The 25,427-nt window shown below is 39.3% G+C and overlaps 1 protein-coding gene across 2 annotated transcripts in view; it reads left to right on the forward strand.

The window, feature by feature from the left end:
• Positions 1-2,531: 2,531 nt before the first annotated feature.
• DSCAM (DS cell adhesion molecule) overlaps positions 2,532-25,427 on the forward strand; it is a 404,264-nt gene continuing 381,368 nt past the window's right edge. For both annotated transcript variants that reach the window (XM_059493997.1, XM_059493996.1), the window contains exons 1-2: positions 2,532-2,720; positions 8,218-8,364. In XM_059493997.1, the coding sequence (XP_059349980.1) occupies positions 8,262-8,364 (103 nt within the window). In that variant the 5' untranslated portion in view covers positions 2,532-2,720; positions 8,218-8,261. The remainder of the gene's footprint in view (positions 2,721-8,217; positions 8,365-25,427) is intronic.

The following is a 25,427-nucleotide window of genomic DNA, read 5'->3' on the forward strand; positions in this document are numbered from 1 at the left end:
TTCAGGAGAAATATCTTTTTAATAAAAGCTTCTGAAATCCCATTTTTGTCATTGGATGTCTCCAATGTGGCTTACACAGTGAATTCCACCACAAAAAGCATCTGGGCTGTCAGCACTGTGTGTAAGTGTGTGTATTACAGCACTGTGATTATTTTCCAGGGATCTTGGTGTGTTTGTGGCTGCCATTAGGATGAATGTGCAGCAGATGCTGGTTTAAAATGAAGCACTATTGTACTGGCTGATGGATGCAAAGTTTGTCAAAAGTAGGGAAAGCTTCTACAGGGGATACAAAGCAGCTGGAAAAATTCATTGTTATGTGCTGCTAGTGTGAGGCTCTAGTTCAGCTGTGCTGTGTTTGGTTGGGAAGTTACATTCTATGGAAGTGTCAAACAGAGTTCTGATATTCTCTATTTTTATGGAATTCATAATTTGGTGTTTACCTCTTTGTTCTTGGCCAGGAAATCTACTGGATTTGCTTGAATATCTGCTAAGAAGCAGCACAGCAGCACAGCACCATAAAAGCTGGCAACTGTGAACTGTGTTTATTACTTCCACGTGAATGTCTTGCTGGCCAATGGAAATTTAAAGGCCCTGTTGATTGTTTCATTTGTATTTGCAGAGAAAAGCTTGTACAGCAGATGAACAATGCTAAATTGTTTTTTTTTCCACTTCTCTATTATGTTACCAACAAAACTGTTCTCTGCTTCAAAGTACAACTATAATTAGAAATGTGATTATGTAAAAGTGGCACCATCTTATTCACTCCTTCTGAATGAGGATTCAGCTTCTTCCTGTGTTTAGTCCTTTTGTGCCTATTTTTGCTTTCCAGATGCCTGAGTTCCCCTTGGGATTGCACCAATCCCTAGGTTTTAGGTGAAATTTATCTTGCAGGGGATTTATTCTGTGCTGGCACCTGCCTCATCCAAATGCAGGAGCTCAGCTCCACAGTTGAAATTTCTCCTTTCTGAAGCTCCAAGTGCCTTTCAACCTTCTCTGTGCCACTCATTTATCTGCTTCATGCCAGGCATCTTTCCCTATTGGAGAGGCGTCTCTCTTTTTTTAATTTCCAAGGATTCCCAGAGCCAGTTTTGCTCTCCTTTGAGTCTCTTCTGATTGATATTTAGAATAAACACCTTTCCACCTTGTAGCTTTGTAAATTATCAAAAAAGAGAAGAAAAAAATTGTCTATTTTGTGTTCCAAACTATCATAAAATGCAGTGGCAGAGTTAGACAAGAGAGTTCATGGCTTAGCATTGGGATTGCAAGTTCTTTCTGCAGGATTAAAGAATCCATCTTGTGCAAATGAAGGCTGCCCTGAAATATGCCTCATGTCCTCCAGTGGGGTCACCTTTTCAAAAACTGATCTCTTATCAGCCTTGCTTTAGAGAATCCTGTCAAAATCCACTTCATTCATGATATAATGAAACATTCAAGCCTCTGTGTTTGTGTCAAGCAAAACTGACCATTCTTTTAAAAACAAGTGAGCACTATATGCAAATGCAAATCAGATTGATGGTATTGGAATTTATCCAACCATTTATTGGAAAACAAAAATCATGTGTTAGGCTTATCAGCTCTCCAACAGAGTTTAGGAAGGTACTTCAGAGAAAATGTTGGGGGACTTTTAAACCACTTGGAGACTTCAGTCCCTCCAGTGAGAGCTGAATAGCCTATGGCAGAAGTGGTTAATCTGGTGCTCTCTCCAATATTGGCTCTTTCCAGTGATGCAGATTCTTCAGTTTAGGGCTGGGAGTGGGACTCCATGGAGTCACATGGATGGCAGAACCAAGAATTCCATAGGCACCTGGGTATAGAGGTCTTTAGAAAGACCTGACCAAATGATATAAAACATTTACTTAGTTGTATCTGTATTAAGTATAGACATGTGTTACTATTAAGGAGTTATGGGAGGTTTTTCTTCACTGTATACTCAGTTCTTTTTATAACTTTATAAATAATTTTTGCCTTGGGAAGACTGTAATGATGAATTTAGGGATGCTAACAGAAACTGCCTGTGTTCCAGGCAGAAATTTAGTCTCTGGAATTTCATAGAGGCAGACTACTGATAGATTTTTGCAGGCTGTAGGAGGAGTGCTGCCTCAGCAAGTGCAGAAGTGAGCGGATCTGTGTCCGAAACACCAAAAGGGGTTTCTCATTTTACTTTTGGGTGCAAACCACTTACTGTGTTTAACCTGGCGGTATTTTCTTTGAAAACAAGAAACATTTTATTATTTTATTTATTTATTTTATTATAATAAAATAAATAATCATAATCCAGATTAGCTTTGATTACCTTCCCTGAGCGTCGCGTTTAACTTGGCGTCGCTGTCGGACCGCGTCGCGCGCTGCTGAAATTCCTCAGGTTTTCAACGTCTTCTTCTTTTTTTCTTCTTGTCTTGCAGTTTTCAGTGAGGAGCTACACGCCAGTCTCTACTTTGTCAATGCATCTCTGCAAGAGGTAGTGTTTGCTAGCACCACAGGGACTCTGGTCCCCTGTCCAGCAGCGGGGATCCCCCCGGTGACGCTCAGATGGTACCTAGCGACGGGCGAGGAGATCTACGATGTCCCAGGGATCCGCCACGTCCACCCCAATGGCACTCTCCAAATCTTCCCCTTCCCTCCTTCAAGCTTTAATAACTTAATCCATGATAACACTTACTATTGCACAGCTGAAAATCCTTCAGGGAAAATCAGGAGTCAGGATGTTCACATTAAGGCTGGTGAGTCGAATCTTTTATTGGGTTCACACAGGATTAAGGAGGGAAGGAATTTGGGGTGTTTCAAAGAGCAGATATCAGTCAAGGGAGGTTGGCCAGATGTGTAACCTCTAAACTCTTAACAATATTAAGTAATAGCATGAATTCTTTCCTCTCCTGTCCTCCCCAGTTTGAATTACTTTGGTGCTGGAAAGTTAGCTTTCCAAAGATCAGTTGAGCACAAATATAAGGAGAAACAAAATGATAATCAAATTAACAATCAAACCATGCTTGCACATTAAAGAACTGTGTGAGAAGAAGATGGATTTTGTACATGAGCTGGAAGAGAAGAGGAATGATTGGCCTAAAATCACAGCTCTCCTCATAAGTTTGTGGTCACTTCTGCTTTGTTTTGAGAGAGAAATTTGTGTCTCCTGCAATGATTCAGAAGCTGATGTAGCTCCAGGGGCAGTGCTTTCTCTTTAAGCTAAAATATGCAAATCAGAAGGATGGTTTTGCATCTGTTTTCTGTACTGACTGGGTCAGCCAGTGGGGAATTACAGATCAATCAAAATCAGGCGTTTTGTTACAACACACAAACATGATTGCACAGCTTTTGAAGATTTTGGTCTATCTTCTTCAGTTAATTAAAATATTCAAACAAAAAAACCAAAAAATAGTCTGGGAGCTGACCCTTGGCCAATGCAAATCCTTGGAAGCTCTTTGTTTTTGGTAGAGCTATGCTTGGCTTTTCTCAGAAGAGAACAACCTTTCCTCTAGAGATTTGTCTTCACAGGAGTTTCACAGGGGAAAAATAAACTGTGAAGAGTTAAAAAACAGATTTTCCTGAGACTTTCTTTTTAAATAATAAAATGCACTCTCTTCTTCTTAACAATAAGTTAACATTCAGAGATCTGTAGTTTGTAGGCAGCTGGGAAGCAAGAATAAAAACCAGGTTTCCATAAAATTCGTGTCTCATTAAAATTTTAGTCTAGGAAAGTGGGTTTTCTTGCAAAAGAAGCATCCAGTAGAAGCAAGTTATCATGTTACATATATGGGGAGTTCTATGATGGTCTGTGCTTCTTGTGAAATTATTTATTTGTCCATAAAAAAACAAAAAACTTGAAAATCAAAGATTCATACAAACACATTGTAACCAACTTTATGTTTAAAACTCCGTTGTGTTTTTTGAGCTTTTGGTTTTACTGTCATGGATTTGAGGGCAAGTTGTCTGGTAGAATTATATTTAGAGATAGCATAATGTTTATTTTTGTCTTTTCTGGATTTGTTTCTCTGTCTCCATTTTGAACATATTTTGGGCAGTATTTTTTTCCAGGATTGCTTTCCAATTTTTACATTTCTTAGATAAACTAATGTGGTGATACAAGGAAGACTAAAACTTGCAGTTTTGCTGGCTAAGGCTCTGAGCTAGTTTCCCTTTAGGTGTCAAATATTTATCCATGGAACTCCAAAACAAGATTTCTCCCTCTGCTTGAGAAATGAACCTTGCAAATAAAAAAAGGGCCTTGGAAAAGGACTTTGCTGTTGGCAATGTAGGTGCTTGGCTCAGAAGTTAACGACTCCTCTATTTTTGCCAAGTCATGAATGCCCCCTTTACCTCTTTTCTTTTCTTTTGTAACCTTTTACCCCATTTCCACTAATTTCCCAATTTCTCATTTAATCTGAGGTTTGGATAGTGAGTTCCTTTCCTTCACATGAGCTGATGCTGTGTCAGAGCTGTCCCTGTGCCTGGGGTTCAGGCCACAGCTACCAGTGAGCTTATTTTCCAAGGGCTGTGCAACCCCTCAATCACAGGAAAACAAAATTTGGAGTCTTCTGTGCATGGCAGTCAAGTGCATTTTATGCTCAGATGAGAAACCCTGGGCTGCTCAAATTTGAAATTAGAAACTTCATTTCTTTATGTGGTGCTCGCAAATGATTTCTGTTCATGTGAAATCTGAAAAATATTTCAGACTGGCACGAATTGACATGAATTTTTTTTTTCCTAATTTCCTGCTTCCAATGCACTCCAACAGCAATTGGTTTCCTAAGAACACAGAAGAAATCAGTGGATAATCTGGTCATAGCACAAAGACATATATGGTTCTGCACATTTCTCAAATCTTGAGAAAGTCTGGAGCTCATTTACCCCTTTTCCCAGGTATATGGGCAGCAGATACAAAAATTCCAGCTCACAGATAATTGTAATTGTGGTTTTGCATGTAATTTGAGATTTAGTGCAACAAATATTCCCAAAGTCCTCTCAAAAATCATAACCCCCAACCTGGACACCCAAACCTAATCCTCTTCCATGCCAGTCCCACATGACAGTAAAGGTCTCCATTTTATCTTAAAGCTCTTCTGTGCAGTCATGGCAGTGAAGAGTCTACTTTTTTCTTTTTCTTAAGCAAAGGGTGACATTCTCATATAAATTAATGACCTGAGGATTTGGGATTAAAAAAAATAAGAAAAAGTAAAAATCAGCAATTTATTCATGGAAACTGTCAAAACTATGATTTGGAAACAGCTGAGGAGCCTCATAAATCATAATAATGTAATTTTTTTTTTAAGCAAGGACATGAATAAACTTCTTTCCAGGTTTTGTGCCCCACATGGTTTCTGTGTCAGATTTTGTTGACAAGATCAGTTGGGCAGATTTTCAAAGTGGCCAAGTGTCACTATAGGACATGAAATAACACAACATGAACATGCTGCTTCTTTAAAGGTTAAAAGCACTTTTTAATTTCTGACTCCAACACTTATAGATTTCCAAAAGTGGCAGTGGATTGGAGGGTGACAGTGCCACCTCTCCAATGACACTGGACAAACCAACAATCCATCAAATTTCTCTTCCTCCATAAAGAATGCAAAACAGTAAGTTATTTGCATAAAGTGGATAAAATATTCATTACAAGAATGTAAACATCAGAAAGCTTAAAAAATCTTAAAAAATCAAAGCAACGGCCAAGTGTTCTGAAAAGTGCAAACACCTTCAGCAGTAAGTTGGGATATTGCTGCTGAACAGGGAATGGTGGCTGGAGCAAGAGCACAGACACAAATCAGCCTCGTTAAGATGATCCATGTGCCATTCCCTGGGTGTGGGACAAGGTCAGGGAACTGCTTCACCACAGGGCAGCCAATACTGAAAAGTCACTGCACTAAAGGTGCTTTTAATATCAGTTTAACAATCATAACAGGGCTAAGAATCCTAACCTTTCATTAGAAATCAATTACTGACTTTTTAAAAACCAGCAGTGTCTATTTTGTAATAGAAGATTAGAGTTTTTTTCCTTTTCAAAAAGATATTTCATTTTTAATTAAACTTACTTATTTTTGGTTGATGGAGAACTTCAATCTTACTTTTTGCAGTGGTAACAATGGACCCGAAAATTTGATGCTGTTTGTGTTTTGAAGACTGTGGTTCCATTTCATTACTCTGACATTTTCTTGAAATACATCCTAAGTGGGGCAGACATTTGGAAATTCCAGTGCTGCTGGTATTTAGAATTGCCTTTGTAAACACAGAAAAGAATTTACTGACTTGCCAGCCAGAATCAGTGGGGCTAAATGTATTTGTATAAGAGCTTGTTCTGTTTGTGGACAGGAAAGGTGGGCAAGAAATGTCCCTGTAATATGGCAGCTCAGCATTGCTGTTCTTCCCAATAACTTCTACCCTCAGGCAGATGCAGGTCTCAGGCACACTGAAATGTCCAGTGCACTCATCCCTGTTCTCATTGAAATGGTTTCTTTTGGCTCTGGTGATTCCTTTTTATTTGCACCTTGACCTTGTGTTTCCATGGAGGATCTTTGTTGTGCTTGTCTGTCCTGTCTCACCCTCTCACAGAAATGCTCATCCCTCACTCTTCATGAAATTATTTCAGGATTTGCCTTCTTTCCATTCTCCTACACAGTGCAACTTCATCTCATCCCAACATCATCAGTTTGGTGTGGTGGGAATGATTTTTCCAGTTGTGCTTTTATCCTCCTTGTCCATCCAGTTGTTCTCTTTTCTCTTCTTCCATTATATTAACTATTTCAGACTCAAGACAACTACTATGCTGATTCTAAACATTTTTTTGAATAATGTTGGATTTTATTATAACTTTTTTTTTTTTAAAATACAGTTGTGACTGTTTCTGTTGGTTTTTTTTTTTTTTTTTTTTTTTTTTTTTTTTTTATTTTTCCATTAACTGATCTCTTTCTGGTCAATCAAATGTAGCTCTCCTCTTACTCTCATTTCTCCGTGTTCCTGACACACATTTATTTTTTTCTCTCTGTCACCTCCATGGATTTTCTCCTTTGGTTCTCACTTCTTCAAAATCCTAAATGACACTGCCTTTCCCTTCTCCCCTCTGGATGTCCAATTCTCACACAGCACCTGCATGTACCTCTGTGCTCTTTGAGAGGGCACAAAACCCTTTGTGAAGGGAAATGTGGCTGGGGAAGCTGCACAAGTTACATGAAACATAACATCATTTGTCCACATAAATATGCAGTTCCTACCTGAGCCTCCTGCAATTAGGTGAGGAAAAAACACAGAGTAAGAGATGCAGATGTTGAGGAAAAAAATCTGGGAATGCGTTGTCTTGTTTTTCAAGTTCTTCTAAGCTTTCTGATGTTTACATTCTAGTAATGAACTTTCCCTTTTTTCTGTAAATACTTATTGTTTTGCATTCTTTTCTGAAAAATCAAAAATTTAATAAACTGTTGGTTTGTCCAGTGTCATTGGAGAGGTAGTGCTGTCACCCTCCAAGTCATTTTTGAAAAACTATTGAGAGGAATAGCAGATTTGTCTTTACAAGCAAGCTATGGGTCTGCTGGTAGATAAAACTAGCTCTGGAAGATAAAAGAAACAATGGGAAGGATTCTACTGATTGATGAATGGAAAAATATATTTGCTTTTACAAATAAACATTAGGCTTGCTGATAAAGGAAATTAGACATTGAGAGATGAAGGAAACAATGGGGAAGAAAAACACCTAAATTCCATAAGAATTAAAAATTAAAAGGGAGGGTTATATGTTAGAGGGCAATCTCTGGTATCAGGCATTCTGGGCAGTTTGTGCCTCTCAAGTACCTCAGCCAATAAGGAAAGAGAGAAGGGAAATGCAGCCAAGAAGTTGGGATAAAAAGGAGGCTGCATCCTCCAAAAATTTGAGAGATCCCAGGGGAATGCCCCATGGTCTCTCCCTTTATTCCAATAAAGTAAAAGGACTCCTCTGTCTCCTCTTTGGACATAAACCTCTGGTGTTTGTGGATTAATTTTCCTAACACTATAAATGTTAAAGTCAGAAATTAAACATCCTTCTTTTTACCTTAAACATTCCAGTATCCACATTGTTTTATTCCCTATCCTATAACACCAGGAATGCTTTTGTATCAACTTGTGTGAGCCATTCCCTGAGACGAGAGCTCCCAGCCTGATTCTGGGGACACTTTGCAAGGCTGAGGCAGTGGGTGAGGTGTGGGGCTGCAATTCCTGCACCAATTTCTGTAACAAAGGCTCCTCTTGTCCCTGCAGTTTTACGGGAACCCTATACAGTCCGTGTGGAGGACCAGAAAGCCATGAGAGGCAATGTAGCAGTGTTCAAGTGCATTATCCCCTCCTCTGTGGAGGCATACATCACTGTTGTCTCATGGGAGAAAGACACAGTCTCGCTTGTCTCAGGTAGGCTCTTATGGCTTTTTATTTTTGTTTTTCCCAGCTGGCAATGGCAGAGATGTATTGTATTTGCAGAGTGCCCGACAACAGAAGGAATGATGAATCTGACTCCATGTTCTCAGAAGGCTGATTTATTATTTTATTATACTATATTTTATTAAGGAATACTATACTAAACTGTACTAAAGAATACAGAAAAGATACTTACAGAATGCTAAAAAGATAATAATGAAAACTCAAGTCCCGACACAGTTGGCCCTGATTGGCCAACGAGTGAAAACAACTCCCACCATAATCCAATGAAACAATCACCTGTGTGTAAACAATCTCCAAACACATTCCACATGAGCAAAACACAGGAGAAGCAAATGAGATAACAACTGTTTCCCTTTTTCTCTGAGGCTTCTCAACTTCCCAGGAGCAAAATCCTGGGCAAAGGGATTTTTCAGAGATTGTGAATGTGACAGAGATGTTTCCTGTTTCTTTTCTTTCCCTCCCAAAAGCCTGATGTTTGCTTTGGTTCAATTATAACTGAGTGGGATGTCATCCTCCCAGTAATGTATTTCACTTCAGTGTTGCTGCATCCCTGTGACTCTGTGTGTGTGACATGAAGGCTTCAGACAGCCCTGCTTTTCTAGGCTGCTTGAGGGGAAAATAACATGGTTTTTGTTTTATAGCAGACATAAAACCAGCTTTCGGGTGCTGTGGCAGTGGGTTTGCATTTTAACTTTGATAGAGAGCTCCTGCATGCCAAGGAAATTTGAGTGTCATAAACATGTGCTGGGTTGTAATTGTTTTTAGTGGTGATGTTACTCATGGATTAGAAGAAATCCCGGGTCTAAACGAGTTTGGTTATGTTTAAATGAGGTATGTAATCAATATTTATAGTTTCATAGCATTTTAATCCCAAATATCTTCACAGATAACAGTGGAGGCTTAAGCACTGCTATAAGCTGAACATATTGAAGTGAAAAAATCTGTAGTAAAGCAGTTATGTGCATTAATCTATTTACTGACAGAGGGAGAAAATGTGAGGCATTGTTCAGGAATTTGAGCAAAGAAAATCTAACATTTTAAAGCATACACATTGCAAGAAATTCATGGGAGAACAAATGGGTAGGAGAAATATTTTCAGTATAGTACATATCTGAATTATAGATAATGCAGAGTGCAGTTGTTGTTGCACATACAAATGATTTATATGTGCAGAAATTGGAAATGTATTGTTCCAGGGCTGTGCAGAATGGAAAAAAAAATAGTTTGAGTTAAATGTTGTACAGTCTACTCGGGAATATGTTTGTGTTTATGATGCTCAAGCATGTGGAAATGTTCCTGTACACCCCCTCAGTATATTACTAATTTTTATTTTATGGAAAATTGTGTCATTGATGGCAATACCTGTGTCTCTATATGGCTCATATTATAGATTTAATTTCTCTCCATGTTTTATTGATTCCTGACATCACCTTGAAATATTTTCTTCAAAAATTATAATTCAAAGACATTTCTAAGCATTTGGTAGATATTTAAAACCCATGTAATTGATGATCAGTTTTTCTATGTTGCACTGTCTAAGCTTGGTAATTTCACTTCCTTAATATGGTTTTGGATTTTGATAATATCATAATTTTTTGTCATGGAGCAACTGCAGCTGGGTGTGTTTGCACAGAGGTCTGGAATATCTGAATTACTGGACTCACCAGCACCTCAGCCAATACAGAGTTGTATTTAAATGCAAAAACCACAAGCTTTCCATTATTCTGTATATATTGATGCAGAATTATGCTTAAGGTTCTCTAAACTATGATTGCAACTAATTAACACAAGAGTGGATGGATGTGTTTATTTTGCTTAGTCTTAAAATAATCTGCTGCATGGTGCATGTATGTCTGTAGGTGTGAGTCTTGGCTGGAGGAAAAAACATTAATTTCTTCATGATTAACTACCTTAATTTTTTTTCTAAGTTTAATCATTCCCTGTTATAAAAAAATATGCATGTTTTCTGTGGAAACATAGGCTGAGAGGACACAATCTGAATTCCTTCTACCTCTGTGATATCTGAGAGTGGCTCAATCCTACCTTCACCCTGGAATCAGGAGTAGGGGACATCCAGGTCTCTGTAATTTCCTTTTTAAGGAAAAAATATGCCAGCTCTTCAAAACATTATAGCTGCCACTTGCAGATAATTTATTTTTTATTAGCTTATATTGGTTTTAATGCCAAAATGTTTGGGGAATAAAACAGTGTGATAACAGTCAACTATATAGATCTAAATCTAATTTTTTTTTCCTTTATGCACCCTCTGACAATGGTTGACAAGGCTACAATCACTAAAAATCTATGACAAACTTTAGCAAGTTTCTTATTATCTCACAATCCCTCAATTCTGCAGTTGGCAATTTAAATGAAAATAAAACATAGTTCATTAGAACAGATGCTATAAAATCCCTATTTATTGTATTTTTTTAATGTGCAAAACCAGATTCTTTGGTCTTGCACTCAGGAAAGTATTGGAAGTTATTAAGTATTGGAAAATATCAAGTTCTTATTTATTTTCTTCTGGTTTTTTTCCTTCTAAATAACTGTTTTATTGGTTATTCATTAACATCTTCAAAAAGGAAAGCCAGCTTGAGGAGAAACCTCTACTGTAAAAGGAACAAATATAATAATAGTTATAATGATATATATAAAATATATATTTATATATGATAATATGTAATATATTATATATTATAGTTATATAGTTATAAATATATTTGAGAGTGATGCTTATCATGGTTTGAAGTGGAAAAGGTTTTTGTGGGGGAAAAAATGGTAGTATTTACTTGACTGGATATTAAGGAGAAATTCTTTACTCTGAGGCTGGTGAGGGCTTGGAACAGATTTCCCAGAGCAGCTGTGGCTGCCCCTGGATCCCAAGGCCAGGTTGGACACTGGGGCTGGAGCAGCCTGGGACAGTGGAAAGTGTCCCTGCCATGGCAGGGGTGGCACTGGATGGGCTTTCAGATCCCCTCCAACCCAAACCATCCTGTGATTCTTTCATTTCCACTGAGATGATAAAACCATTCAAAACAGATGCCAGAGAAGTCTTTTCTTTCTTTTCTGAAGGACTTAAACCCCGATGCAATTCTTCCAACAACAACCTAGAGTAAATATTTCATCTACCTGTGTGCCTGTTAGTGCCATTCTGACTACGAGGATAGAGAGATGTACCAGAATCCTTTATTTAAGCAATATCTCTCTTTCTCTCTTGCTCTCTTTCTTTCTCTTGCTCTTCTTTCTTTCTTTCTTTTTTCTTTCTTTCTCTCTCTTTCCCTTCCTTCCTTCCTTCCTTCCTTCCTTCCTTCCTTCCTTCCGCCACTTCCGCCACTTCCGCCACTTCCGCCACTTCCGCCACTTCCTTCCTTCCGCCACTTCCTTCCTTCCGCCACTTCCTTCCTTCCGCCACTTCCTTCCTTCCTTCCGCCACTTCCTTCCTTCCGCCACTTCCTTCCTTCCGCCACTTCCTTCCTTCCGCCACTTCCTTCCTTCCGCCACTTCCTTCCTTCCTTCCTTCCTTCCTTCCTTCCTTCCTTCCTTCCTTCCTTCCTTCCTTCCTTCCTTCCTTCCTTCCTTCCTTCCGCCACTTCCTTCCGCCACTTCCTTCCGCCACTTCCTTCCGCCACTTCCTTCCGCCACTTCCTTCCGCCACTTCCTTCCTTCCTTCCGCCACTTCCTTCCTTCCTTCCGCCACTTCCTTCCTTCCTTCCGCCACTTCCTTCCGCCACTTCCTTCCGCCACTTCCTTCCGCCACTTCCTTCCGCCACTTCCTTCCGCCACTTCCTTCCTTCCGCCACTTCCTTCCTTCCGCCACTTCCTTCCGCCACTTCCTTCCGCCACTTCCTTCCTTCCGCCACTTCCTTCCGCCACTTCCTTCCGCCACTTCCTTCCTTCCGCCACTTCCTTCCTTCCTTCCGCCACTTCCTTCCGCCACTTCCTTCCTTCCTTCCGCCACTTCCTTCCGCCACTTCCTTCCGACACTTCCTTCCGACACTTCCTTCCGCCACTTCCTTTCTTCCGCCACTTCCTTCCGCCACTTCCTTCCTTTTTAATATTAAAACAAAACAAAAAAAAACCCCAAAAGCACAATGTTTTTTATTTTTCTAGGGTAAATATATCCTGCCTTTTTAGAAAGAGAGTTTTAGAAGAGTGTCCCTTTGTTAAAACTGTACAATGTTTTTGGTCTTGCCACAGTGTGCTATCCTGGGCATATCTGTATATTTGGTTTTCAGGGAGCACAGTGATGTCCACAGAAATCCAAGTGTGTAATAAATACAGCTGGGCAAGAGCATCTTCTGTTTCCTGGCTGCAATTTCATGTCGTGCCTCCAGGTTATTGTAAAGTAATTGGGAGTTGAAACATATTAAGACCTATTACCAGAGCTTTTCCAGGGAGTACCCCAATAAATCATCCTCCATGTTCAATAAAGGGGAGGGTGCCCATGTTTGGAGCCAGAAATACCAATTTCTGTGAAGTTTCCATGTGCAGGGGCTTGTCTGTCTGTTAGGAAACAGTTCCAAAATTGGGGTTTTGCTCCTACACTTTTTCTTCTGATATGACAGCAAACCTAAGGACAAAAAGCTTTTACAGGATCTCCTGTAGGGGCAAAGGTAGCAAGAAAAAAATTTTAAATCATTTTAAAAACAACTATTCAAGTGAATCTATTTTGAGGAAAAGCAGAAAACACTGAGCTCCAACAGCAAATACAGAGAAAGCTTTTAATACTGGAAAACTCCATTTTGAGGAATAATGGTGAGACGGAATATTCTGCTCTCTCCACTGGACACAGCTGTTTAATAATCAGACTTTGCAGTGGTGTCTGACAAGCTCTGAAGTGTCAGCAAAATTAAGGATTGATGGTAACTCTGACAAGTCTCAAGGGGCTCACAAAGTGCAGGTAACTGCTGTGCCAAGCTCTGCAGCTGCAGCTACAGGGTTTCTTTTCCTAAAATCCTTATTTTCTGAAGAATTTTGCATTGTCAGTTGACTTGAAACCATCTGAAATTAAATTACAATAGGGAGAGCAAGGCAGTGCAGTTTGTTCTTGTGCCTGTAACCAAATCCTACATGTTTTCATTAATGGCACTAAACATAAAATCTTAAATCAGCCTAGAGCATTGTGTTCATCCTAGAATCACTCTAGAATACCTGATGGATAGCTCAAAGTCAAACTTCCTTTCCCTCTTCCTGCTTTCCTTCACAGACCATTTCTAAAGAAAAGAGACTTTTGGAATCAGCTTTGTGCTGACCTTCTGACCACTGAAAGCAGAATAAGCCCTACAGGACCAAAGAGCTCAGCAAAGCTGAGGTTTTTGTAATAAAATCCCCCAAAATAATAATAAATAATAATAATAAAAATAATAAACCCAAGGGATAATAGTATAGTAAAGTGCCCCAGCACAGATTGTGCTTCTGCTCCTGTTGAGCATCTCCAAGGCAGAGGGGAGTCAAGTGCTTGGCTTATTTCTTCTTCACACACTGAACTGTGGAGCTGGACTAGAAAGGCAAGTGGAATAAATGCTGATTGGGCTGTGCCCAGGTGAAAGCACAGAGCAGAACCCACTCATGTCTTAATTAGTCCCAGGGAGAGCAAAGGATGGGTGTGGTTGTAGCAGGAGGGATTACTGTGAGTGAAGGTCAGTGTAAGGGATCAGCAAAGAGAGAGGAGTAGAATGAGGAATGGATGTAAACAAAGCCTGAAGAATTAACTTGGGTCTGTCACTGCACTCTGTATTCCTGTTAGGAATGCCTCCTGCCCTGATCCTGATAAGTGCCAGGGATTTTGAGTTTTTCTGTGTTTCTGAACAGTGCCAAGAGCAGGATCATGGGTAGGTTGGTGCCCCGACCTTTCTGAATTCCCGTTTTCCCGTCTAATGACACACCATGCAAGAATCTCTCTGATTTATACATGGCCTGTGACTGCTTAAAAAAAATGTAGAAAAGGGGAGAGACAGCTAACAGCAGCTGTGCACAATGGCATATTTGAGTGTGCACTGGCAGAACAGCAGCTCTGAGGAAAGGTGGGTGAGCATGGATGGAACTTGGTTCCCTGAAGGAACCCTGTGATTGACATGCTGGTGACAAGTGATGAGCCTTCCAGCCAGCCTCCTGCCCACCAGCCAGGAATTAGTCACACTGGACCACAGCTTGGGAAGTGCCACTGATGTACACTGACCTACATTTGGCCTAATGAATTGCATTATTTATTTACACACAGTTCCTCAAGTCTCGTCTTTAAAAGGCTCGGGGGCTCTTGGATCCCTTTCTGCACAAAGGGCTTTTCTGAGCTGCTCTGGTTGGCAATCAGCATCTGAGTTTGCCAGGAGTTACCACGTGGTGACTTCTGAAACTCAGCACTGCAGATTTGGGCTCTGCTGGGCACTGTTGAATGCCCAGCATTCAACAAATGATTGCTATTAAAGAGCCATTATGATGGGAACACTCAATTCAGAAAGGTTTGGCTTTTGGGTTTGTTTTGTTTTGGGGTTTTGGGGGGGTTGATAAATCTGGGTTTTGAGGAAGGTTTTTTTGTTGGGTTATTTTTTTCTGTTTTTTTATTGGCTTGAGTTCTATTTAAGGACTTCGAGATTAAAAGACCTTTTTACTGAATTTATGACTTTTTTCTATGAGCAAGCTTCATGGATTATTTAAAACTAAATACTCAGAAAAATTTTCTCAAAGGCAGTCCTCCTCCCACAGATAAAGTGCTACTAAATTCAATTGATTAATGATCTTCTTATTATTTCTTTTGAAGCAAAAAAAATCAAAAGTTATTATAACTATCAAAAGTTATAACTATCAAAAGCTATTATAACTATAATAACTAATCAAATAGTTATTATAACTATTTCCATAATAACACAAAAACATCTTTAAGAGGGCCCACCCTGAACAGTCCAAAGCAGATTTGGAGATTACAGCAAGGGCTCAGTTTGCACTGGGCTGGTTTTTCAGCCATGAGGTTTGTACATAGTGCAAGAAAAAACAAACTCTTTATGGAGACTGGTCCTGTGTGAAGTTCTGTGATCAGAATTAGATTATTGGTGGTGACCACTGGGATTAAGTGCAGCCATTTGACTGAGTCTGGGTCTAGTAGAGATGAGCAATGATGTTTCTTGCTTTGCTTTGATGTCAGTGCTTAACCACAGCTGCCAAAACCCAAGCATGCAACATATATTTAACCTGTGTCCCTGAATGCTCTACATGCAAGATTTCTTCTGGTTCCAGGTGGAGTGAGATAAAGATTACATTTTTTTTAAATTACTAAATATTAGCAACATATATAAAATTTTTAAAAATCTGCATGCAAACTACCTTCTACCAAACCCATGTCAGTGAGGTTTAATTCTCCTCTTCAGAGCTGTATCAGCACTCAGAAAGCACAGCAGGCAAATCTCTCCCTGTGCTGAACTTCCTCCGCTCCCTGGAAGGCTGATGGGAGCAGCATTCAGCCACACTCGGGTCAGGCTGCAGGTTTGCTGTTCCACTAACGTGTTTTTCTGAGCTTCCTAAAGTGCACTTGCCCATCTCTAAAGACAATATATTGCTTCCTCACTTTCTCTTTCAGCAAGGTTATTTTCCTGAGGGACATAGGGAAAAAATTATTTACTGCATTATTTAAGAAATGTCTGGTTTTCCACGTTTTTCTTGAGAGCTCTTCTCTTTTAAGAGGACAGTATCTTATAGCACCAGAAAGTGGAGATGGTAGAAAATTAGCACTTGCTGCTTGTGCAAACAATTTTCACACCTTCCTCTGTCTGATGAATGAAAATTGTAACTGAGTGAGGCCATGTACTTCAAACAGTTCACTGAAGGAAATTATAAGTAACAAGCAATAGGACAAGAGGAAATGGCCTCAAGATGTGCCAGGGGAGGTTTAGGTTGGGTATTGGGAATAATTTCTTCACTGGGAGGGTGGTCAGAACAGATTGCTCAGGGAAGTGGTGGAATTGCCATCCCTGGAAGTGCTAAAACCACACCTGAATGTGGTACTTAGAGAATGGATTAATGGTTGGACTCAGTGATCTCAGAGGTCTTTTCCACCTAAACCATTCCTCTGTCTTCTCTGGGCTCCATTTTTGTTTCCTATTCTATTACATTGGAGTATTTTGATGGGGTGAATAATTTAAAAGTTATTTCTCTGGTATGGGTAGCATTGGATGCAAGGATTTCAGCAGCCTGGTGGGAGTCAGGGGTTGGGAGCCACTCAAAGGGATGAAGATGGAAAGCATCTGATCCACATGTCAAAAAATCACTTTTGGTAGCACAGAGGAAAGTGAGCAATGTGGTTGTAGCACAGGAGTGGTTTCTGATCATTTACTCAGCACAGGGAAGTGAAATGCAGTGTTAACATCACAGAGGGTGGTATTTCCCTGTAAAGGGGACTTGTGGATTTTCCTCAGTGTGACTGGACATTTTGGCTGGTCTGGGGGCAGAGAACAATGCTGGCTGTTTGAGAGAGATGGAGGAGAAAACTATCTCTGAGTGCAGTGTTGTGGTTAAAGTCCAAAAAGCCAGAATTTGCTCTGTCTCATCATACCCAGCAATTTTAATTCTAATGGGAATCACAAATAGGAGCAGTGGCTTTGACATTTCAGTAACAAAGCATGTCTAGGATAAATGTGTATCGTAACTTTTCCTTCTATTGCTACTGAGTTTTGGGCAGCCCTTCATTTCCATCAATGGGAGGGACTCTTTCCCTCTTCTCACTTTAAAACAAACCAAAATAAAAAACCCAAGCCCAACAACCCCTGAATCCTCTTTCTCAATTTTTTTGCCTCAACTCTTTAATTTATTTCCTCTCTACTTAAATTAAAGCATGTGAAATACTTGATTGGATTCAGGTCCCCTTTAGAATTGCTTTTGCCTTCTTGAGAATTAAACAGAGAGAGAGGATTGCAAATCTGCTTCTGGGTAAATGTTTCAAATATTTATTTTTTTTATGATTTATGCCCTTCTCTCTGTATCCACCAGTGTGTGTATACTTACATACATACATATATATATATATATATATATATATATATATATATATATATATATATATATACACACACACACACACACACACAAATATGGGCACTTATCGCATCTCTCCATGGGCCTGAGGCTCTGTTGGACCATGCATAACATTATCCAATCTGATGCCCAAACTGTTCTGTTTTACCACCTTGTTATTGATGTTTCCAGTCATGAAGAGGTTTCTTTCAGCATGGCTGAATTCAGTGACACAGTTAGCCTTTCACTGGAAATATCTGTGTCACGTTATTTTCTCTCCAGATGTGCTTGAAATTTCTTTCATTTTCCTGGGTGAAACCCATTTTATCACCTGGCCAGCTTTTTCCAGCCCTCATGGTTTCTGTAATATTCATTCTCTCTGGGGCTTGAAGAGCCTTCAAATAAATATGGCCTGCATTTAAATGAACTTGATGTTTACCAGCTCTTTATTAAAGGTGAAATAAGAGCAGGCTGACTGCTAACCTTCCCAGGTGCTCACTCAGCATTCTTCCATTTTGTCTTTGCTCTTATTTCACCATTCTTCAGTCAGTTTTTTGGTTCATAGGTATTTTCTTCAATACTTAAGGCAATATTTTTACCTGGCATGATTTGGGGTGGGGGTGTCTGATTTTATAGACAGCAAAGTTCAGATTTGGTATCAAAATTCTACAAACAGGTATCAAAATTCTACGTTGATGAATCAGTGTGCTGCTTTTAGGTCCAGTTTTATGATTTATTTTCATTTTTGCTTTTTGAAATAGCGATTGTAGCATTGTTTTCTTCCTTATAAATCTCCCCTGCCAGGAGCTGGTGATGTTGTCACCTTGCTGAGCAGCAGTGAATAAGTAGGTGACCACACCAAGCACTGTGTGCTTGAGGTTCCCCATCAAAACCCAGCCTAACCTGAGCAAACACCAACGAGCTGTGACAGCTTTGATGTGAGGGCACAAAATTGATGCATGAGATTCATTTTAATGAGTGTGTGCCTCGCCACTGGGAACCCTTCCTGCCTGTGGACGTGGTTTAGCTGCACTCTGAGGGGAGCAGAATGGCAAAACTGCCACCAGCTGTGGTTTTCAGGTTATTTTTAATACATCCAAAGAGATATCTACAGGTGACATCTGGAAAAAAAACCAAACAAACAAGCAGAAACAGAATATTCTATTGTTGTGTGTTGTACCAGGTAACTGATTTCAATTAAAACATCACTGTGGAGCACAATGGCACTAAGTTGATAAATCCACATTTTTTTTAGGGCTGTAGATGCTCACACAATGCTCATTTGGTTTGCCCTCCCTGTCAAGAGTCCAGTTTTAATTGAGAGGCTCATTAGAAGGATGACTCATTAGAAGGAATTGGAGGTGCCTATCTGGTAGGGCTTTGTTTCATTTGCTGTGACATCAGTGCTGTACCTGGGCTGCTGATCTGGAAAGCCACATTTTAATTGCATGTGTGTTTTCCCTTTGGAGGGAGGTTATGATGGAGGCCAGGTGACCTTTTAGTCAGAATCAAGTGAAATTTAGAGCCTGTGATCTGGTGTGTGAGCTCAAGCTCTGCTGGGGCAGATGCTCTGTCCTGATGCACAAAGGTGATAGATGCAGAATCTAAACATTTTATGTTGTGAGCAGTTGCCAAAAATATCCAGAAAACTTAAAACCAGTGAATTTTATTGAGTGAAAATAGAGAAAAACAGATTAAATTGTTTATATGTTCTCTACCACCACGAAAATTACATTATAATTGTGATTACAGATATTTTTCACAGCAAAATAGCCTACCAGTTTTTTTTTTTCATGTTTTTTTGGGGTTTTTTTTTGTTTTGTTTTTTTTTGTTTAAAATAAGTCCTGCATGTTCTTGCCATTGCACTCGAGCACTGGTGGTGTGGAATGAGTTGAAATGTTTCCTGTGGGCCATTGGAGACCAACGTGATGCCAACGCTTTCAGCTGCCAGAGTGTGATCCACAGAGACCTGTCAACAAAAGCAGGTCAACAGGATTGAGCAAGGCAAAAAAAATCAATAAATCTTTGAATTAATCATGCAGCTGCCAGGGAGAATTATGGGTGCATGAAATGAAGGCTGTAGGTATATGTCTATGGCAACTTATTCTCTCCTACCTCATTGTGTCCTTTTCTGTGCCTGCAGGTTTTTCCTTTCCCTGCTGCCATCTGAAAGGCTCTGTGTTTATTTGGGTACCTTCATGGATTACTCACTGTTCATTTTAAAGTAACCAATTTGGTTTTGATTACAGAAATTCCCCTTTTCTTCCTCTCTGTCTGCACTGTCACTTTTCTCGCCGTTGTGTGCGCTCAGTGTGAATTAATCCCGGGATTTCACCTCCAGGATTGCACATCTTGTGCAGTGAATTGGACTGAAAGCCACTGCTGCCTGGGTGAACAGAGGAGTTAAAAATTCATGCCAGTGCTGCAGGTGAGGGGACACCCCAGCAGGGCTGGGGAAGGAGCCCTGTGTGACCGTGTTCACAGGGATCTTAGGATGAGGGGAGAGACGAGGATCTGACTCCTTGTTTCAGAAGGCTGATTTATTATTTTATGATATATATTATCTTAAAACTATACTAAAAGAATAGAAGAAAGGATTTCATCAGAAGGCTGGCTAAGAATAGAAAAAAAGGAATCATAGCAAAGGCTTGTGTCTCAATGTCTGAGCCAGCTGACTGTGATTGGCCATTAATTAGAAACATCCAACATGAGACCAATCACAGATGCACCTGTTGCATTCCACAGCAGCAGATAATCATTGTTTACATTTTGTTCCTGAGGTCTCCCAGCTTCTCAGGAGGAAAAATCCTAGGGAAAGAATTTTCCATAAAAGATGCCTGCGACAGCCCTGGGCCAGCTCTTCCTCCCTGGGTGATGCCCAACTCTTCCTCACAGGCAGATGTGGCCACTGAACAGCCCTGCCAAGGGGGGATGCTCCACATCCTGCTCCCTGATGCTGGGATGCAGCCATGGGGAACTAAAAGGGCAGCTTGAGGCAGCAATTTGACCCTGGGACAAATTGTTGGGAGGGATGAGTGGACTGAGAATTCAGGGTTGCATCCTGTGTGTATCACCGTGGTTTCGGGTCTGGGCTTTGGTTTCATTCTCTCCTCCTCCTTCTCCAAAGGATTTGTCTGTCACTGCAGGGCCCTGGAGGGATTGTTCTCCACAATTTCCCCATGTGATTGTTCTCTCCAGTTTCCCCCTGCAAACCTCGAGTGTTTTACTGCTGCAGCTTCTGGGCTGGCAGCAAGAGAGGATGGGGAAATGAATACCTTGGCATCTCTAAATCTTTGTTTCTGCTGCAGATGATGCAGAGGTCCCTCCTCCGTGCCCAGCTCAGCTCTCCAGCTGCAGAATTGGTCCTGCACCATGCCAAGGATGCCTCCTTGGCTCCCTGCCCGGGGATCAATGCTGGCTCTCCTCCAGCTGGGGTGCAGCCCAGTGCTGGATGCTCGCTCTCACTGCAAATTCAAATTCATTTTCCTCTTTCATCCAGGGCTTTCTTTGCAAATAGACACTGATATTCATAAAATCCCCAAGAACAATTGCCCTGCTACTTGTGGAAGGTCAGGGCAGGCTCTGTTTGGGGATTACATATTCCAGCTGACATACAGCACTCTTGTTTTTCAATTGCATGCCTGGGGAATTTTATTTATTTTTCCTAAAGGTTTTTCCCTCCTTCTCCATTAAAACAGAGAATCAAATTCCTGACACACTCAGAAAATACATTGTAGTCCAGCTGTGGAGGTGATTTTTAAATTTTTGCACTAACAAAGAGACAAATAGATGATAGTTTTCTACAGGAGGTAGAGATATTTTTTCTTCTTTCTTTTTGGTTTGGTTTTGGGGTTTTTTTTGGTTTTTTTTTTGTTTTTTTTTGTTCTCCTTTTGTAAAACATCCTGCTGGTTAAACACCATTGTTTAGTAAATCTACATTTTATTCTTTAGAGAGACATAAACCATGGGAAAGCAACATCTTTTTTCTTCTGATATTTGTCTTCCAACTGATCCTCCAGGCAATACCTGAGTGATAATGGTGGAAGAAATATTTCCTTCTGTTCTTTCAGACTCACATTTGTTTTGTGCCTCCAAGAGTGCAGTTTCTGTACTGAGCACTGAGAATCCTTCCATGTACCCCATTTTTCCATTCAATTTAAAACTGCTTTTCACAGAACACTGACTAAAATGTATTTGTTTTAAAATTGAAAAGGTTTTCTGATATGAAAAAGGAAAAAATGACACCAACTGAAATTCTAGAAATCACCATGTGGGTATATACAACTATTAAAAGAGAATTAAAACAGTGTTAAAACTCATCTCTTAAATGTGAAAAATATTTTGCAGATTTTAAAAAATAATAAAACTATATAGATATTTTCAATTAAAGAAATGCTCACTATATTCAGTGTCTTCTAAAATCAAAATCCTTCTGTAAAATAAATTTTCAATATAAAATTTCACAAAAGTCTCTATAAGCACTGATATTTTTACATGTATGTAAAACATCAGTCAAAAATAAAAAATAGAAAAAATTTTGATTTATTGTGTAGTTATATATACATTTTTATATATTATAGAAATTTATATATTTCCAATATAAATATATAACACATAAGTTTATATATTTATATTTGAAATATAATTAGTAATTTACTGCAAAATAATAAAATGTGGAAGCAGCTGTGGATGTAGTGTAGTGGTTAGGGGAAAAACATAAAGTGGGGATAAAAGAAAACTGAAAAATAAAAAATGCTAACCTTGAATTGTATTTAAATGGAGATATAAATAGCGAAGAGTTCAGAGGAATAAGGGGATTGATCATCTACAAAATACTTTTTGTTCTTCTTAAATGTTTTTTAAGTTCCTAACTGTGCTGGATTTCATGAATTCCTTGTGCTGAAAACAAACAAGACATTAATTTTCTTGGAAAAATTCCATTACAGCAACAGAAGCAAAGTTGATCTGCTTTTCAAAATGCACATTTATGACCTGCTGAAAGGCAAATCCAGGGCTGGGGGGCAAAGTGCATCCATAAATAAGAAGTGATGGGATAATGTGTGCTGTGTCACAGCAGCCATTCAGCAGTTTTACAGAAGGGGTGAGGAAAAGAAAACCCCTCTAAATGTCAGCAGCCCAACAAGATCTTGTGAGATGCTCTGTGTGCATCAAAAGGGATTTCAGAAAAAGAAGTTATTAATTGGATTTTTGGCCTTCCTTTTCTTTCATGCATCTTCTCCTTTCTTGCCTGAGCTCTGTTTATTATTAGGATTTCTTTGCCCCCTTATCAATGGTTATTCACAGCACATTTTAGAGCTGACTTGTTTTTCAAGTGCTAAAGAAATTCTGTATCACAAACTCTGTTGAAAACCAAGGGAACCTTTATCTTCGCCTGTTTTGGCATCTCTCTTCCTTTATGAAAAGCCAGCCCAAACCCTCTTTTTGGTTAATTTGAATTATCACTCTTGTGACATCTCTTTATCTCTTTTCCCTCTTTATATTGAGGGAAACAGAAAAGCAAAGAAACAAGACTTCCTCAGTTTTCTCACTGCAAATCCTCAGGCAGGATCTCCTAAAACCTTATTCTTTCCTTGGATCCATGGTTCCTGTTTCTTCCCAAGTACCAAAACATGAAATAAAGGAGATTAAGTGTGTAATTGGTAGGACTGTTTTATATAAATAGTAATAAACCCACAAACCAATGTTTCAGATTTGTGTTTGTGCAGCTCTTGTTGCCTTGGACTGGAGTTCCCCATGTGAGGAGAGGGAAGATGGGAGAGCTGGGATAGTTAAACATTGCTTGCCATTAAAAAATGGCTAAAAATAGTTAGCTAAAAGAAGATGAAATTTATTGTGGGTTTTTGTTGCTTTCATTTAATTTTTTCACCATATCTCATACCTGATAATAAATTGTTGGAAGGAATCCACAGGAACAGGGGATAATAATTATAAATGCCCTAAATTTTCTGTCTCCACCACCCCCAGACCTTCATGTTGTTTTAATTAATGAAAATTAATTGCATTTAGAATCAAAACTCACTTCCTTCTTACTGTTTTGAAGTGCATAATTCTTTTCTTTCTCTCAGGATTGATATCCTTTGCTGCCAACTACTTTATTAGGAAAATGTGCTTTTTTTTTGGTTAAAAATGCTGTCCTGTTGAAAAAGTTACGATTCAGCCAAAACAAATAAATAAAAAACTGCAAGGCATGCAGAAAAAACCAGAATTTTCCTTTCAATATTTTCAAAATTGCATATTTTCCTCTTTTCATTTTAAAGTGAAAGCCGTTTGAAAATTACCCATGTAATTCTCTAGGAAAAAATAATTTCTTAGGATAAAGAATTGTGCGGGTTTTTATTGATTGTCTGTTCCAATACTAATCCTAGCAGATTTTTTTGTTGGTTTGGTTTTTGGCGGTTTTGTTCAATTTTTTTTGTTTGTTGTGCTTATTTTTTTACTTTCCTCCCTGACCTCCTGTTTTGGGAGAAGGAGTATTTTGAGCTAAAGAACATATGGAAATTAGCAAACTCTGTCACATCCAAATAGGATATTTTCTGTGGGAAAGGAATTGCCAGAGCTCAGAAAAATTTTGTGTGTAGCCATTTAACCACCCCATTTATCCGGGATGGCCTTTTTAAATAAAATCAATGCTAATTTTGCATTTCCCTAATGGGAGCCTATTAAGCTGAGTACACAGGCATTTTTAACCTCAGACACGTTGCAAGGGCAAGTCAGCACTGGGTTTAATCTGGTGTATTAATGAGGAACAGGGAAATTCTGTGTCTGGGTGACTTGGATCCTGGATTGGGAACATTCAAACACTTCCCCCTCTAATAATTCACCCAATATCTCTTTTACAGTTATTATGGAGCATCATTTAATGCTTCTGCTCAGGGTTCTTCTCTTCTGGAGCTCACAGATGCCCATAAAATAATAATCTGGGTTGAAACTTGGCTCCAAATTATTTTTATTTGAACAGCAAACAATCTATTAGGCCACTGAAGACTTTTCAAGCCAATATGGACAGGAAGTTCAAAGCGGTCTGGGCTGGCTGTATGACTGAATTCCATCTGAATAAAATGGAGCAGGAAACTAAAAGAGCCGGGAAAGAAAGAGTAGATTTGGGAAGTGATTTAGATTTATTATGATTTGGGAAGTGGCTTTTTACAAGAAGGAAGACAGTAATTGAGCTCAGAGTGGAACAGTGGCAAAATGTGTGGGCAGAAATGAAGTGACTTTGTGCTCCTCACACTGTTCTCCAAATCCCATTAGTTTTCTGTCCTGTCACCCTGGAAGCATTGGGGAGACACTGAGGAGAAGCAATTAGGGCAGGTCTCAGCACAACCAGCTGCCTCTGACACTGTCCAAACGTGGCCATATGTTCCCAAAAGAAGAGGGAATGTTTCTCTCCACTTCTGAAACACCAGGGGAGAGATCAAGCCATGAGTGCTGCAGGCTCAGAGGAGCAGGGCATTCAAATAGAGTTGTTTTCCAGTTCAAACCTTTTCATTTGGAGCTTGAATATTTAACATTTCACACTTTAAAGAAGAAATTATAAATCTCCGCTTCCTTATCCCTACTTCATTTTTTCCTCATCTCCCAGTGTCATTCAGAATAAAAGTGAATTTAAAATTTGTGGTAACAAAATAAAATTTGTGGTAACATAACATCACCCCCACATCCCCTAATTAAGGAAATTTTAGAAATGGCATAATGTCTGCAAATGCAAAATGAGAAGTTGTAGAGGGAAAGGGGTGTGTAGAGCAAACAGTCAAGGTGATCTGCTGCATTCAGTAACTTAAAGCTGGAAGGGAAGAGTGGGATAAAACCACCACATTATCCAAATTTTCTCCTCCCTTGTGTGTGTGTTTTACCTGCGAGAGCAAATGGGAAGCAATGCTGGTCAGGGGCTGAGGAGAATTAATTCATTCTTTCATAATTCATCATTATTAATTAATAAATTATTAAATAATTATTGAGTAATAAATTATTTCCCTTTGGTAGCCCTGTGCTGATTTCACTTTGTTACCAC

The sequence above is a fragment of the Ammospiza nelsoni genome, chromosome 2 (assembly GCF_027579445.1).
Source record: "Ammospiza nelsoni isolate bAmmNel1 chromosome 2, bAmmNel1.pri, whole genome shotgun sequence".
Classification (NCBI taxonomy): domain Eukaryota; kingdom Metazoa; phylum Chordata; class Aves; order Passeriformes; family Passerellidae; genus Ammospiza; species Ammospiza nelsoni.